General features: G+C 42.8%; 1 protein-coding gene across 2 annotated transcripts in view; it reads left to right on the top strand.

Moving 5' to 3' along the window:
- The window catches only part of SHTN1 (shootin 1), a 102,137-nt gene that overhangs the window by 6,648 nt on the left and 78,899 nt on the right, over nucleotides 1-16,590 (top strand). For both annotated transcript variants that reach the window (XM_086680969.1, XM_086680968.1), the window contains exon 2: nucleotides 8,336-8,388. In XM_086680969.1, coding sequence (XP_086537095.1) covers nucleotides 8,348-8,388 — 41 coding nt within the window. In that variant the 5' untranslated portion in view covers nucleotides 8,336-8,347. The remainder of the gene's footprint in view (nucleotides 1-8,335; nucleotides 8,389-16,590) is intronic.

Here is a 16,590-nt window from a genome sequence, read left to right as displayed (position 1 = left end):
TCCGTGAGTTCGAGCCCCGCATCAGGCTCTGGGCTGATGGCTCAGAGCCTGGAGCCTGTTTCCGATTCTGTGTGTCGCTCTCTCTCTGCCCCTCCCCCATTCATGCTCTGTCTCTCTCTGTCCCAAAAATAAATAAATGTTGAAAAAAAAAATTAAAAAAAAAAAAAAACTAAGGAAATATAGTTGAAGTATGGACTTTCCTTCATAATGTGTCAGTATTGGTCCGTTGGCGGTAATCAATGTGCAGTACTAATGTAAGATGTTAATAATAGGAGAAACTGGGTGTGGGGCATATGGGAGCTCTCTGTACTCTCTTTACGATTTTGTTGTAAATCTAAAGTTTACAAAATTAAAGTTTATTAAAATAAAGATGCTGCTTACATCCTCGTACACCTGTATCTGTAAGTACAGCTGTGGGAAAAATTTTCAAAAGTGGATCCCAAAAAGTAGGTATATTTTAAACTTTGTTGTCCTGTAGATTTTATTCTGTTATACAACAACGTTTGGCTTTAAAATCCAGGAGGAACATGGCTTTCATTCTTGTCTGCTTACCGTGCTGAATATTAAATATTTTAAGTATTAAAGCATGAGTTCTGGAATTTTTATATGGCACAACAAACAGTAATATATTAGGATCCTTTCAGTGACTTGATTCTATCTCGAATCCTGTATGGCACAAATCAGAGTATGATTGTGATATATATATATATATATATATATATATATATATATATTTATATATATAGGCTGTATGTATACACACACATGTATATATATTAGGTTTACAGAAAACCTTAGCAGAAAGTACAGAGAATTTCCACATAGCCCCTCACCTTCCCTCACCCCCAGTTTTTTCTGTTACTATCATTTTGAGTTAGTATGGTGCATTTCTTAGAATTGATGAGCTGTATTGACCCGGTATTATTCACTGGAGTCCATAGTTTATATGGGGGTTAATTCTTTATGTTATATGTCCTATGGGTTTGGACAGATGTATGACATATACCCACCATCACGTTATCATACAGAAGTATCACTCCTCCAAATATTCCCTCTGGTCTACTTGTTCATCACTCCCTCCTTACCCCTGAACTCTTGGCAGAACCCCTGATCTTTTTACTGGCTCCATAGTTTTGCTTTCCTCAGAATGTCAATAGAGCTGGAATCATATAGTCCGTGGCCTTTTTATATTGACTTGTTTCACTGGGCAATATGCACGTATGGTGGTTCCCCTGTGTCTTTTTGTGACTTCGTATTTCTTTTTATCACCAAATAATACTTGTATGGGTGTACCATAGTTTGTTTATCCATTCACCTGTGGGTAAGCACGGTCGTTGCTTCCAAGTTTTGGCACTTAGGAACAACTCTGCTCTAAATATTCACGGGGTAGGGTACAGGGGAGGGGAAGCCTCCGATGGTCCTGTGGGGTCTCAGGACCCCGTGGGGTCTCAGGGTCTTGGTGCGCCTGTCCCCTTGGGCTGCGACTTTCACTTGTGCTTCTCAGTTTTGTTTTTTCTCCTTAGGTAAGACAGGCATGCCAGAGGGGGCTGGAGTTGGCTCTTATCTTCCTCCAAGTCTCTTAGGCTCTGATGAAATGATTTTTCCTAAGGGCAGGCCTTGCTAAGGCTCTGGGCACATTTCAACATGGCACCTTCTCCCTTCCCCTGCCTAAAGTAGTAGGGAAACTTCCTCTGATGTTTACTGTGAGGACTTGGTAGCCCTCCTAGGTGTAAAACTCACAAAAGGTTGGGGCCCTCCTAAGAGTGGCCTACCCACTGGAGTTTTTAGCTCTCAAACTTGTGAGAAGTGAGCCTTCAGCAATTTGCCAACCACTGCTTAGGTTTTCCTGTCTTGGCGCTCTTTGGTGATGAGGTTCTGAACCTCAGCTTCTGCTCCCGTAAGTTGTGATTGTCTGTATCTTGCCCATCTCTCTAATTTTTGGAAGAGCAGTTTGCCGTGATCTCCGTTCTCTGATGGACCTAAGAAGAGTCGTTGACTTTTGGTGTGTTGAGGTTTTCTGTTGTTGGGAGGACAGGAGTATTGACATCAAAGCTCCGTGCCAGACTGGAGACCAGACTTATGCATGTATTTTAAACATGCTCAGTTTCCTCTCTTTCTCTTGGTTAATTTGAAGTCATTACTATAGTTCGTTGAGGGTACTTCTTAAGCATCATTAATTCATTAACACTGAACCGTGTGTTCTACCAAGTAATGCATACGTTTTGGGTTTGCCATAATTTCTTTTCAGATGTGAAATCTGTCATCTTTGTTTTTTGATCAGGTTTTCCAGCAGTGTTTTCTCTGACTGTTCTAATGCTTTAATTAACAAGGGAGGTATAAATGACTTCTCTTTCTACTCTGGCTCTAGGAGAGGACCCATTGGCATGTGTGCAGGAGGGAATAATGTCCTAATTGAACATTATCTCTTATGACTCATGTCCTCGTTTCCCATTAGTAAGAGGTGTTTCAAGGCTCCATGAGTCTCAGAGATGCAGACTTAATGGATGAGAATCTCCATTAAAAGATCTTATGAGGCAGTGTTTTTCTGGGTATATTTGATGGCTATTTAAAGCTTCACTTTTATTAAGTATCTTGTTGTAACATGTGATGTAAGAGACCCTTTTAATATGGGGGGGGTAGTATGTGCTTTTTCACAAGTTGTTCATGTGAAGAACTAGATCCATTCTTCCTTCTTCCTTAATTTAACACACATTTATCAAGTGCCTGCTGTATGTCAGGCATTGTGCTGGATGTGGGCATCTGTATGCATAAGACACAGTCCTCACCCTAGAGGATTATTTCTGGTCTGGTGTTTTAACACATCGCACACAGTAATGCTCAGTAATGATTTTTACATGAACCACTTTGGAAATCAGTAGACTGGTCCTGCCTCCAATATTTCTTACTGCAGGATTTGACTTCTCTGTGCATTTGTATCTTCATTTTTATTTTCTTTTTTAAGTTTATTTATTAGAGAGAGAGAGGATCCCAAGCAAGCTCCATGCTGGAACTCATGAACAGTGAGATCATGACCTGAGCCTAAATCAATTGTCAAATGTTTAACCAGCTGAGCCACCCAGGTGCCCGGTGTATCTTCATTTTTAAAATGGGGACGTTAGGGGCACCTGGATCCTCAGTTGGTTAAGTGTCTGACTTTGGCTTGGGTCACGATCTTGCAGTTCGTGACTTTGAGGCCCGCATTGGGCTCTCTGCTGTCAGCACAGAGCCCGCTTTGGATCTGCTGACTCCCTCTGTCTCTCTCTGCCCTTTCCCCGCTCACGTGCGTGCTCTCTCTCTCAAATAAATAAGTAAACATTTAAAAAAGATGGGGACGTTGGTATTTGACTTAATTGCTCCACATCCCAGACTTTTATGAACCAGCCTTTCAGTCAACATAGGTACCAACTCTGCTTCATATTCTGTTGGGTGTGAGGTCTATAGCAATGAATCGAATGGGAGAGAAGACAAGAAAACAGGCTTATGTTCAGATAATTTATAACGTTATACATAGATGCTCTAGTAGAGATACATGAACAGTGTATTCTGGTAGTATATTATAAATACACATGTTGATTTTCGTCTTAGGTATGTAGGGAGAGTTTCTTACAGGAAATGACAGTTGAATTGCAGTGTCAAGGAGCACGTAGGGAAGATAAGGAGGAGAAGACCTTGCAGGCAAAGGAAACCTGTTTATAAAGGCACCTGGTTATGAAAGGTCTTAGAGGGGTCAGGGAGGCATTGGGACTTGGGGTGTGATGGATTGAGTGGTGGTCTCTAAGACTGAATGGCACGAGTGGGAATTGGTGTCCCAGGTTGTAAAGCTAATGTCATTGGGTGCTTTTAAACCCAAGAATGATGTAAACCAGGTTGCTTTGTTACTATGCTAACTATCTACTTTGTGAAGAATGAACTTGGGATAGAGGAAAGCTAGAGGGTTTTACCATTATTGAGGACTAGAATCAGGGGAGAGATACTTTAGAGGAAGGACAGATTGGAGAGACGTTTTAGGCGATGGGAGCATTTTGATGATCTGTTGGAAGGTGGAAGAATGAGAGGAATCAAGGATGATTCTGAGGTACTAGCTTGAAGACCAGGTACATGATCCCATCTAGGACATCATGCATACAGGAAGGAGGAAGTTTTGGTGAAAAGGGAGTTTGATGAGTTCACTTTCTAACATACAGAGTGTGAGGTGCTTATAGGGTATCTGGACAGAGATGGCCAGAATAATACTGTCTAGTAGAACTTCCTGCTGGGATGGAAATGTTCTGTGCCTCCTGTCCAGTGTGATAGCCACTGGCCACGTGTAACTGTTGAGCACTTGAAATACCGCTAGTGTAACTGAAGGACTGAATTTTAAGTTTTATTTAATTTTAATTAATTTACATGTAAGCAGCCACATGTAGCTAGTGACTCCGTATTTGACACTACAGGCCTAGAAGGTATTGGTTGGAAGGACTGTTCTGGTGCTTATACCTGAGATGGGGTGATTAATCTGCCTGGAACTGAGAGGTTTCCAGGGACACAGGGCTCTTCAGTGTAAAGTGGGAAAGTCCCAGGCAAACCATGATTGTTATCCATCCTAGCCAGAGGTGTTATTGGCCTGTAGTTACGAACTTTAAGTGTCATGCCTCTGAAACAGCTAAGTCTTTTTATCAGCTTTCTGGGCTGGCTGTATCATGATTTGCAGCTTGGAGAGAAAACTCCCTTTCTTGGTATTAGGGAGTTGGGAAATAGAAAACCAGCATGATTCTTGAAACACGTGCTCTGCCTGAGATTCTCCTTGTTTCCTCCACATCCCCCTTTTTCTTCCATTCTGTACTCTTATGTAACGATTCCCCTCCCTGGCTGCACATTAGAATCACCTGGGGTGCTCACTTTCTAAAACAAATATGGTGCCCAAGGTCCACCCTAAACTAGTTAAATTAGAATCTTGGGTTGGGGTGGGCAGAGAGGGGGCTAGGCATCTGTATGATTTAAAAGCTCCACAGGTGATCCTAATGTGCAGCCAGGATTGAAAAGTGCAGCTCCCAGACGTGCTTCCGCCACTTTGCCAACTTCCCCTTTTTTTTTTTTTTATAACTACAACACAGTACCATTGATTGTTATTTCCCTTTCTCCTCCTTTTATTTGGTGGAGGGTGGGGGTTGCAGGATTTGATATACTTTGCTGTATCCCTAAGAATAACCATGGCTAACATGTAATGAACACGTAATATACCTAAGGTACTCTTACCTCTTACCTTAACTCCTAATCACAACACTATAAGAAAGATGTATGATAATTATTCTTATTCTTCAGATGAGGAATCTGAGATTCAGAGAGAGTCACCAAATAGACCAGTGTCCCTTGGCTGCACTTTTTAATTACTGTTATATGACCTAATAGTACAGTGAAATAAACTGTACCTGTAAACCCAAGAGATGAAGTCTTCCTAAGCTGTGGATGTCTTTCAGATGGCAGAGCATCGGTCAAGTTAATATCTACTTTTGTACCGGGTTACTTCAAGCTTTGGAGGATCTGTATCATCAAATCACTTGAGCTGTGTGACTCACTTCAAAAATTCCCAGTGAGCCAGTTCTGAAACAAAGAGAAGGCTTTCTCTGTGACCCTTTAGCATTGCCAGAGAAGAAGTAGCTGAATAATATAGGTCACTTCAATTTTTGCCAGTTTCGCTGAGGTTAGGGTTGGTTACATGTGTATTCGCTATGGGGTTTGTGTGTGTATGTATGTAAATCTTATTTAGGGCAGTGAGCTTGGTTTTTTATCTTCAAAGAAATAAAAATATAAGTAAATGTTTTTCTCTCCGTTAATCCCCTATCCCCCAGGAGCCCCCTTCCCATTGCCAAGTGGTTGAATTCTTCCTATACTTTTCCTCTGCATTCCCTTTACCTGGCTTTATTTTTGTAAGTTGCACATGGTCACAAGAAAGCATATTTTCTGTGGTTTCCATTAAGTCATGATAGATGAAGGGTAGTTGGGAGTCAGCGGTGTTTCATCTGGATTCTATTGGTCGAAAATGGAAGAGTAGTATCGGTATTTTTTAAAAGCTTCAAAGCTGTTATCTCATGTTTGAAATAGAAAAAAAAATTCTTTTTTTTTTTTTTTTCAATGTTTATTTATTTTTGGGACAGAGAGAGACAGAGCATGAACGGGGGAGGGGCAGAGAGAGAGGGAGACACAGAATCGGAAACAGGCTCCAGGCTCTGAGCCATCAGCCCAGAGCCCGACGCGGGGCTCGAACTCACGGACCGCGAGATCGTGACCTGGCTGAAGTCGGACGCTTAACCGACTGCGCCACCCAGGCGCCCCAGAAAAAAAAATTCTTAATGTCAATATGAGATCATGGTTTTATAAGCCTTTTATTGTTTGTACATCTATAAAGTAGGTCATCAAGAAAAGAGTGGTAAATCAGTTTTGATTTTTCTGCTTCATCTGCACATACTTTTAAATGTCAAGTAAACGAAAATCTCTCAGTAAAATATATTTAGTTTTTGAAAGAATATTAGATACAGTAATAAGATTTGGGACCACAACCATAGACTACCCAATGCATAAGTGCATCTTTTTAGACTCTCTTAGTTTTGTTGCTTTCTGTTAAAAAAGGAGGGGGTCATTTTGTTGATTTTTCATAACTGAGGACAAATTTAGTTTATACCCATTGGTTGGGTTTTGTGTGGTGGAGGCTGAGGAGGAGCTGGTGTGCATAGGACTTCATTCTGTGGTCACTCCAGTCTTTTCTGTTGAAAATGTAATTCTTTATAAAAAGGGCTGTTATCTTTACATGTATCTATTCAGCTATTTTATGGGCTAATTCTCAAGGATTGTTCTCGGCTTCAATAAAATTGTCCGTTAATTCTTATTTAGAGCGTCACAGAGTGCCGCTAAAACTTCTGGGCATTGGTGGTATAATCCCATAAATATTTGTTCATTTGGTTGGGTGTTAAGGTTGTGGTCCTGTGATTCCTTAGCTATTCTAAACCCTTTGGATCACTGATGGAGGATATACTTCACCATGTGAATTGTATGTTTTTTGAGGTGTTCTCTGCTCCAGTGGTTAGAATCCTACACTCCTGGATTTAATGACCAAATTATCTGGGATGTTCTTGAAGCCACTGATGTCTGATTATTTTTTTCTATCTTTGGGTTATTCATGGAAATAGGAAACTCTGTCCTTTAAAAAACAAACAAACAAACAAACAACTGACCTTTTTGTAGACACATCCCGATGAAAATGTTTTTAAAGTAAAAGTACAAAAATGCAATCTGGGCATGCCCTGGCTCTGTGGCGCCAGTCAGGGCGCTGGTCTGGGAACAGGTACCGGCTCTGTTAGGCCCACCTTGTACATTTCATTCCATCCTTAATCGTGGGTCATGCTCTTTCCTCCCATCATGAGCTGTGAACCTTGTATTCTCAACCGTGAGGATATCTAAGAATGGTGCTTTGGCCAGAAGGTGGATGTGGAGGTTCAGGCTACTTTATTTTCCTGGCAGTAGAGGATTTTCAATAATAGGCTGCTGTTTTCTCACATAGTTGGAAATATTTCCCAACCGTTCACATATTTTTCCAACGTAGTGAAATGAATCTGGCTGATATCTGGTCATGTCTTGCTAATCAATGACCTTTGCAGTGCCTGAAAATAGTTGTTCTTAGTTTTATGCTCATGGCATAAATCTTGTGCTTTGTGAATAAAGCAGATGTGTGACACTGAACCGAATGTGTAAGCCTACTTTATTTTCTGGAGGCTGATTTTAAAAAGAAACCTCTGATCACAGCCCCACAGACTAACAGTGCTGGAAGGCACTTCACGGAGGACCCACCTGTCTCCTCTCACAGGCCCAAATGCTGAGCATCAAAGAGAAGTGATTTGTCCTAGGTCACTTATGGCTCCTAGGTCTTTCTGTGACCTGGGGAGAGCCAAAAGTTGGCCTGGTGGGCTCACACCTGCTGTGGTCTCTCTCTCTCTCTCTCTCTCTCTTTTTTTTTTAAATATGAAATTGATTGTCAGATTGGTTTCCATACGACACCCAGTGCTCATGCCAACAGGTGCCCTCCTCAATGCCCATCACCCACTTTCCCCTCCCTCCCACCCCCCACCAACCCTCAGTTTGTTCTCAGTTTTTAAGAGTCTCTTATGGTTTGCCTCCCTCCCTCTCTCTAACTTTTTTTTCCCCCTTCCCCTCCCCCATGGTCTTCAGAGACTCTTCTGCGGCCTCTTCTCTGCCCCGCCCCCAACCTAGTACACAGACCACAGAGGTTAATTGGATCCAGGGTTTTCCTACAGTAAACTTCTGATAGTGTTATAATGCTGCTTTCCTTTTTTTCTCCTTTTAGCCATAGGTGAATATGAAGACCTCCGAGCCGAGAACCAGAAAACAAAGGAGAAGGTTTGTACTCTACCCTTTCTTTCCTTTCTTCCATGTGTAAAAGCCTAGACGGCATGGCGCATTGTTCTGCCACCAATTTCAGTTAAATGCGAATGAGAGGTTTTTTTTTTTTCTTTTTTCTTTTCTCCTGCATGTGTGGTTCAAGCTAATATCAACTCCAGGCTCCAGATGGTAAAGACTAGCAGCATGCCACAGTGGGCGCTGCTCTGGGTGATTAAGTACACGGCTAAATGTGCCGCAAGGCACCAGGCCAAGCATCCCGGGCCCCTGAGAACTGTACTTTTTCCTAACAACCAGATTTGGGATCTAGTGATGGAATTGAAAGGGAGGCATTTATCTTTGGGGCTCAGACGCGGTAGATTCTGGAGGGAACTCTTTGGCATTAGTCGTTGGTCGTTTAGCCCATCTTTTCATAAACCTTTTTGATGCTTGTTTCCTCTCAGAATGTGAATAATATACCAGAAGTTGAAAATCACTCGCTAAGAAGATGGTGGTGCCTGGTGAATATTTTCAGGGGCTCTGGCAGTTTTATTTTGAAACTTAAATAATTGAATTCTACTTACCTTTATAAACTACTTACCTATATGTCTCCGCACAAGTCCACTTAAGATTTATGAATATTTATTTATATATCTTTTTCTCTCACCCTGTAAATTTAAGGAGGGGACAAAAGAGAGGTCTGAATTAAAAAAAAAAAAAAAAGGAGAGTGCTGAATTAAAATGAAAAGTAGGAGAGGGCAGAACTGTCCCTTATTATTTTTATTTTTTTATTAAAAATTTTTTAAGTGTTTATTTTTGGGAGAGAGAGAGAGACTGGGCACAAGCGGGGGAGGGGCAGAGAAAGAGGGAAACACAGAATCTGAAGCAGACTCCAGGCTCTGAGCTGTCAGCACAGAGCCCAACGCAGGTCTCGAACTCATGAACTGCAAGATCATGATCTGAGCCGAAGTCAGACGCTTAACCAACTGAGCCACCCAGGCACCCCTGTTGTTTTTAGATAGAAACAAAATTTATGCTTAGAAATTACTTTGTTTGACAGAACGAATATTTCAAAACAGGTCTGTGGTGGAAAATTCATAAAACATGTTGTTTGTGGTTATTGAAGATGGTCATCATGGCTGTAAATCATGAGACCTTTAACATTTGAGAATAAGATAAGTAATGAAAATTGGCAAATGTTTGTAAACTTGTGGCCTATTTGAGGGTATTTATTGGGTTCTTAATCGTATTTAAAATTTTCACTCATATTAATTTGCTACCTGTATGATTGGTGGTATTAATAGTATGAACTCTAGTTCATATAAAAGCGGATTTTTAGATCATTATTTTTCACCTACTTTTTTTTTTTTTTTAATTTTTTTTTCCAATGTTTATTTATTTTAGGGACAGAGAGAGACAGAGCATGAACGGGGGAGGGGCAGAGAGAGAGGGAGACACAGAATCGGAAACAGGCTCCAGGCTCTGAGCCATCAGCCCAGAGCCGGACGCGGGGCTCGAACTCACGCACCGCGAGATCGTGACCTGGCTGAAGTCGGACGCTTAACCGACTGCGCCACCCAGGCGCCCCTTTTCACCTACTTTTAAGGCTCCTTTGCTCATTTGTAAATAAATCCTTGATGTTCTGTGACATCTTGAGTTTCTTCTCTTCCTTCCGTCTGGTGATTTAGGGAATGGTAGATGGGGGTGATGAAAATCTCTGTGACAGAAAGTGGTTGGTGCATGAATCTCTCATGTGGTAAGAAAGTTCCAGAAAAACAGTTCGACAAGATTCCTAATTCCAACACAATAACCACCAAAACTTGCAGATGTCCTGAGGATGCCGACAGGTGGGGAGCTTGTGCTTAGATCCTGGTTCCCTGAAGCCCTGTGATTTGGGGGTGGAGCCAGTGGCTGCTGCTTAGGCCACGTGGCTTGAGCATCTTTCCCCAAGAGACCCAACCATCTTCCAGCTGCGGGAGAAAGAGCCAAGAAGTTATCAGTCGAGCTTGTTTTATCAGTTGAGCCTCTTCTGTTGGCATTCCTGGCCCAGGAGGGGAAGAAGAAGACACATTGGAAGGGTTCATTCAGGAGAACTCTTTGACTTAACCTAGAAGTTCTGAGGAGAGAAAGCAAACGAGTGTCTTCATGGGACAGAGAAGGAAGAATATAGAAGAAAATGAATAACGTAAGAGGCAGAAGAATAAGTTTTTTTTTTCTTCTCCTTTAATTGTTGCTTACATGTAGACCTAGCATTGCCCCCAAAATAGTAGATGTTCTATAAACATCTGTTGGTGGTGGAGGTGATGGTTATTTCACGGAGAGCCACCTTCTGTGGTGAGGCTTCAAGTGAACCATCTGTTGCCCAAGTGGAATTATAGGTAATATTCATTTGGTAAAAGAAGGATTATAAATTACTTTTGCCCTTTAACTATTTCTTTGTTTTTGTTAAACAATTTTTTTCAGTGTTTATTTTTGAGAGAGGGAGAGACAGAGAGAGAGAGAGAGGGAGGCAGTGTGTGAGTGGGGGAGGGGCAGAGAGAGAGGGAGACACAGAATCCGAAGCAGGCTCCAGGCTCTGAGCTGTCAGCACAGAGCCTGATGTGGGGCTCGAACTCACGAACTGTGAGATCATGATCTGAGCCGGAGTCAGACGCTTAACTGACCGAGCCACCCAGACGCCCCCACCCATTAACTGTTTCCATGTTTCTCTACACAGAGTGTGGCCCGATACTTTTGTAACATCTGTATGCATTACTGACCTTCTTCTGTTCTAATACTTTAAAAATAACTACAGAAACAGGAAGAAAAAAAATGGAAGCAGTATGGAACGCCGTGGTTGTGGGTAAAACAACACAGAGTGGTTTTAAGTTCATCGCGTTCTGTTCATCTTCTGGTAAAAGGCTAACAGGTGTATTATTGAAATTTTTTTTTCCAAAAAAGGGGGGCTGTATTACAAAGGAGGGAAGCATATAATAAAAGCCTTTTATGCAGCACAGAATGAGTAAAAGCAGCGTTAGTTCTGGTGGTGGTAAATGGAGAAGACCATTTTCTCTGGCAAAGCACTTTCTTGTGCCTGCCTGAGTGAGCTTTGTCCCATCCCTATCCGCAAATACACATGGCCATCCTTACCTAGCAGACCCAGAGCAGAGTTTAAAATTAGTCAAGGAGAGGAAATTAAAGTAAAACTCCTTTTGCCATATTTAATTTGACCCAGGGGAATTTTGCACAAGTGGAAGGGACCAAAAGAAACACATTGCAAGTTGTTTCTCCCTTCTTTGTGTCCACATCCAGTCTGTCTTTGTTGCTAGGTCACGAACCTTATCAATGAGAAGAGACAATGGGTGTGATTTTTTTTGGGGTAAGATATTTTTATGCTCTGTTTGGAGTCTCCTCCAAGAGACGTCATGTCTCTTCAGAGTCGGCAGTTGCTTAAGCGGCTGTGTTTGTTGAGAAGCTACTATGGGCCATGCACACTCACTTGTCTTCCTCGTCCAATACTCCACAGACAGCTCTGTGTCAGCTCCAGTGCAGAGAACAGACCCCGAGAGCTTGACAGAGTCTAGATTCCTATGTAGGTCTTCTGACCACAAATGTTCTTTTTGAAGCAGGTAAGCTTACGGGAGCTGATTGACTTTCTCCACCAAGGTCTTGGTTTTATTTGTAGTTCTTTGTTGTTAGCTCATGAATTTTCCACAGCCAGTTATCAGACTCCATACTTTTCTGGATCGTTTATCTCGACCATCAATAGGTCTGTATTTTTAAGTACAGTTTCAGTTTTTAAAAACTGTAAGTTAAATAGCGAGTGAATCGTTGTGTCAGAAGACTCACGTGTGTGAGTGTGTGTGCATGTAGATTCTGGCACAGGTGTGCCAAGGGTAAGAGGAGAGACCTGGAGGGGTGGGCCAGTCTTTCGATGATCTTTTCCTTCGCAGGTGTCCTTATTTAAGAAAAATGGAATGTTGCTCATTTTGTGGTTTTTCTCATTGTCTGTGAGGATGGAATCAAAATCTGTTTGAGAGGGAAGACTTTTTGTTGAATGCCTTCTGAGTCCTGGAGTATATAAAGAAAAATACACGAAGGTCCCACTCTCGAGTGAAACAACTCAAATGAGGGACACAGGAAGTAGACAAATAACTCGGATAAATTGTGCTGTGAATGCCTGGGGCCTGGGGGTGAGATGGGAAAAGGACGAAAATGTAAGGATCCTCCCCTCATCCGTGTGACAAACTCTTACTAGCTCTTAATGCTTGGCTCACGTGTCCCTTATTTTTTTCAAAGTCTTCTCCAACTTTCTCCCAAGCAGAATTGTTTACTTCTTTATAACAAAATATCTGTGTGTATTTCTTATGTACTGATCGCATTTTCTCTTTTTTTTTAAATTTTTTTTTTCAACGTTTATTTATTTTTGGGACAGAGAGAGACAGAGCATGAACGGGGGAGGGGCAGAGAGAGAGGGAGACACAGAATCGGAAACAGGCTCCAGCCTCTGAGCCATCAGCCCAGAGCCTGACGTGGGGCTCGAACTCACGGACCGCGAGATCGTGACCTGGCTGAAGTCGGACGCTTAACCGACTGCGCCATCCAGGCGCCCCTGATCGCATTTTCTCAATCAAAACTATTATCAAAATATTCTAGAGCGTACAAGTAAGCTGTATGGGGTTGGGTTAAAGTGTAAAAAGGGTCCCAAACGTGCCTTTATGGAAAGGATGCTACTTTCTCTAATTTTTTGGCCTACTTGCTAAATGACATTGTCAACGATATGTTAAAGAGCAAGAAAGCCTGTCACGTGGAAGCCCACGACCCTTCCAAATCTGTTTTTTTGAGGTATGGACAAATAGAAGATGATGTATTGTGGGATCAGTCAAATAAAATGTGGTCGTTTGCTCGGGAAGCAGGCACCACATTAGTCATGCCTCTAATGCTTCCACAGTCGAAGGGCATTCTCCTTATGACTCATTCAGGATCTTTGTCATAATTGTTTGGGGTTTTTTCCTATATGGGGGGGGGGGCGAAGCCTCACTGAGCTTTTAATGGAATAGCTTTCACATTTCTCAGGGTGGCGGGTGTGTGTGTGTGTGTGTGTGTGTGTGTGTGCGCGTAAAAAGAAGGAAATCTGTATAATAGAAGAATGTCTGCCTTTAAACAGTAAGTATTTATATTTAATATTGTGTCTTGAGATTGAGTTTTGAAATGAATAAATGTTTAAGTGGCTGATTAGAAGCCGTTTGGATGAGCTACTGTCACAGTGCATCAGGCGGCTCTGTCAGCTTGCCAGGAACAATGAATGAAAGGGAATGAGACAGACACTTTCCAAGACTTACGTTTCAAGAAGCCAGATATATGATACTGTTTGCATCTTGGCTCCCGTTTTCTATTGTTAGCATTTCTTTCTCTTGTGTAAATTTCAGAGGTGAAGGTCCCAAAGTATTTTATTAAAAAAAATCGGTAAAGAAGCCACTTTAAAGAGCGAGATACGCATCCATTATGCTAACTGTTCATGCATAATACATCCACATACATGCAGTTTCTTTAGAACAGAGTGGCAAGTGGTTGTGCCAGAGAAAAAGTAATTACTTAGCAGTTTGAAAGTGAAAATGAGTCTCTTATTAACAGCAATCTATCCAGAAACAAAGAGCAAGGATCTCTGTTCTGAGGACATGTGTTTCCATCGAACACACAATACCTAGAATTTGGAGAATGCTGTAAGACAGCTTCAGGGGGCAGCTACTGCTTTATTGCCTGTGAAAATTGGAGGGAAAGAACTTTGAATTGGAAGAAAGAACGCCACCAAAAGAGAAGGAGGGTGAGGGGAATCCCATGTGAGGGGGAGTGAGTTCAGTTACTGTGTTCTTTAAGGAGAAGCCCAGGCACGATCTAGCCCAGCTTCCCCAGGTGGAAGACTCTCCCCACCATTATCCAAGTTCATCACCAGAGATCCCAAAACAGGTAAATAGGCACCGTTCTGCTGCCATGCGTGCTTCAACTTTTAAGTGTTGTAACTGGGCGTAAAAGGAGTGAACTTCAAGAAAAATAAGTAAAAACGGTGGAGGGCTGCCTCCTTCTCAGATCTGGTGTTAGAGCCTCTGCCATGTGTTCCCCTTGTACAGCGTTTGTCTCATTCTAGCAAGTGTTTTTATGAATTGCTTCTTTCTGGGTAGGTTGCAGGTTTTGTGAGAGCGTGCTGTCTGTTACGTGCCCCCCGCCCCCCCGTATTCCCCCCCCCCCCCCCCGTGCTTAACACAGTGCCTGGCACGTGTGGGTGCTGTAGGAGTAATTTGTTCAGTGCTTGGAGGAAGGAAATGGAGGCATTCGGTGATTACAGGAGACACCTGCTTAGAAGTCTCATTCAGTCAACTAAGGTAGTTGTCTTAAGTGGATTGTCTACTTTGTTGATGTTGTGTGCGTGCAGTGTGTGCGCGCCCTTCTTGGGTCCCAGACGTGCCTTTCTGTCTAGGCTCGCAACCCTGCACTGCATTTGTGTACCGTGGAGATAAACATGAATGTTTATGTGAGTGGAAGTTAGACACAATTCAGAATATTGGGACTTTTCTTGCCTCAAATATACACACAGCGACACGTAAAGAAAGCTTAGTGTCTCCCACAGTTCTCTGTATTTCTGCTGAGCCCCGTGAAGCAGATGCTGTTGTATAAACAGTTGATGTGTGAGGGAGAAGGAAGGGAGGTGCCCGTTTTGGTGGGGGGAGGGAGGGATTGCCAGTTCACCCTGGAGAGACTTACCTCTGCGCATCATCCTGCCAAGTGCTTTGAAATGCTGGTTTCGTTTCAGAAGCCAGGTATCTGCCTGGACGAGGCTCAAGGAACGTTCGTGGAACAGAGCCAGGCCTTCGCACATTGAGGCCGGGGCCTCTAATATTCAAAACCAGCAAGGCCAACCTCTGGCTAATTCACCACTTCATAAAGAGCCAATATAGAGACTCTAGAATCGACCTCATGTCATCCAGCTAGCTTAACACAGTCAGCCCTCGTGCTGCTGGGTTCTACCCCAGCCGCCGGCTATACAGAGAGTCGTTGGGCATCATAATGAAGTGACGTGGGCCCAGGAACATCTGTTGCTATTGCAAAGTCTCCATGAGCAATTCTCACACAAAAAGAAACAGTTTCTACAAATGCTGCAGCTGTGTGGGCAGGGTAGAGGAAGGGGTAGGGTGGGTGAGGGGCTTCTGCAGGACATAAAGATGCAACATTCTCCCAAAAAGGCCCAGAATCCTTGCTAACTTCCCTCTGTGGGTAGAATGAGAGAAAGGTTACAAGGTATTTTTGGGGGTTCACCTAAAATGATAAAATAAGTGGATATTTGGATTTCTGCTTAAGTAAAGGGGTACGTCCTTCATATTTTGTTCAGCTCTGGTTTGGAGTAAGTCAGCTGCATTTGCCGCATGTGTAGATTCCCCCTCCCCCCGCAACACACACCCCTTTCAGTATCCATAGCAGATGGTAAATTCTGTGGCTGCCAGTTCTATCATAATGCGGTTGCAGAAAATAGAAAGCAAAGCCACACGAAGACCCCTGCTAGAATACAGCTGGGTTTGGGAGACGCTTCTGAATCCTCTGGTGATGCCTGTAGGGGTCGTGTTAAAAACATATGGCTGGATGGTAGAAACCGGTTCCTGGCACGTTAGAGTAAGACTGTGATACTGAGACCTGTTATTAACCAAAGCCTGTCTACCTGGGCCTTATGAGCGGAGAGCATGGGCATAAAGCTTTACTTCTGGGGAAAGGGTATAAGCCCACCTAAAATTGTCATGTGTGGTTCATGACCAGTAAATGGTACCTGCACGGGTGGTTTGTGTGTGATGTCTGTCGGTGGTCTTTTTCAAATCCCAGTAGGCAGAATGCTATCGTGTTTAATGTTCATATCTCAGTGAAAACCCTGGTTTTTTATTTTTTTTTAAACGTTTATTTATTTTTGAGACAGAGAGCATGAACGGGGGAGGGTCAGAGAGAGAGAGAGACACAGAATCCAAAACAGGCTCCAGGCTCTGAGCCGTCAGCACAGAGCCCGATGCGGGGCTCAAACTCATGGACCGCGAGATCATGACCTGAGCCAAAGTCGGCTGCTTAGCCGACTGAGCCACCCAGGCGCCCCAACCCTGGTTTTTGATTTAGGGAAGAATTAAATTCACCTTGATTCTTTCAGGTGGAGCTTGGAGAGGGATATAGAAGAATCCAAGTGGTATTAAGTCAGGGACAGCACGCCCAAGC

Source organism: Puma concolor, chromosome D2 (assembly GCF_028749965.1).
Source record: "Puma concolor isolate L17-30 chromosome D2, mPumCon1.1.hap2, whole genome shotgun sequence".
Taxonomy (NCBI): Eukaryota; Metazoa; Chordata; class Mammalia; order Carnivora; family Felidae; genus Puma; species Puma concolor.
The sequence above is the reverse complement of the archived record's forward strand: the minus strand, read 5'-3'. Positions and strand labels throughout refer to the sequence as shown.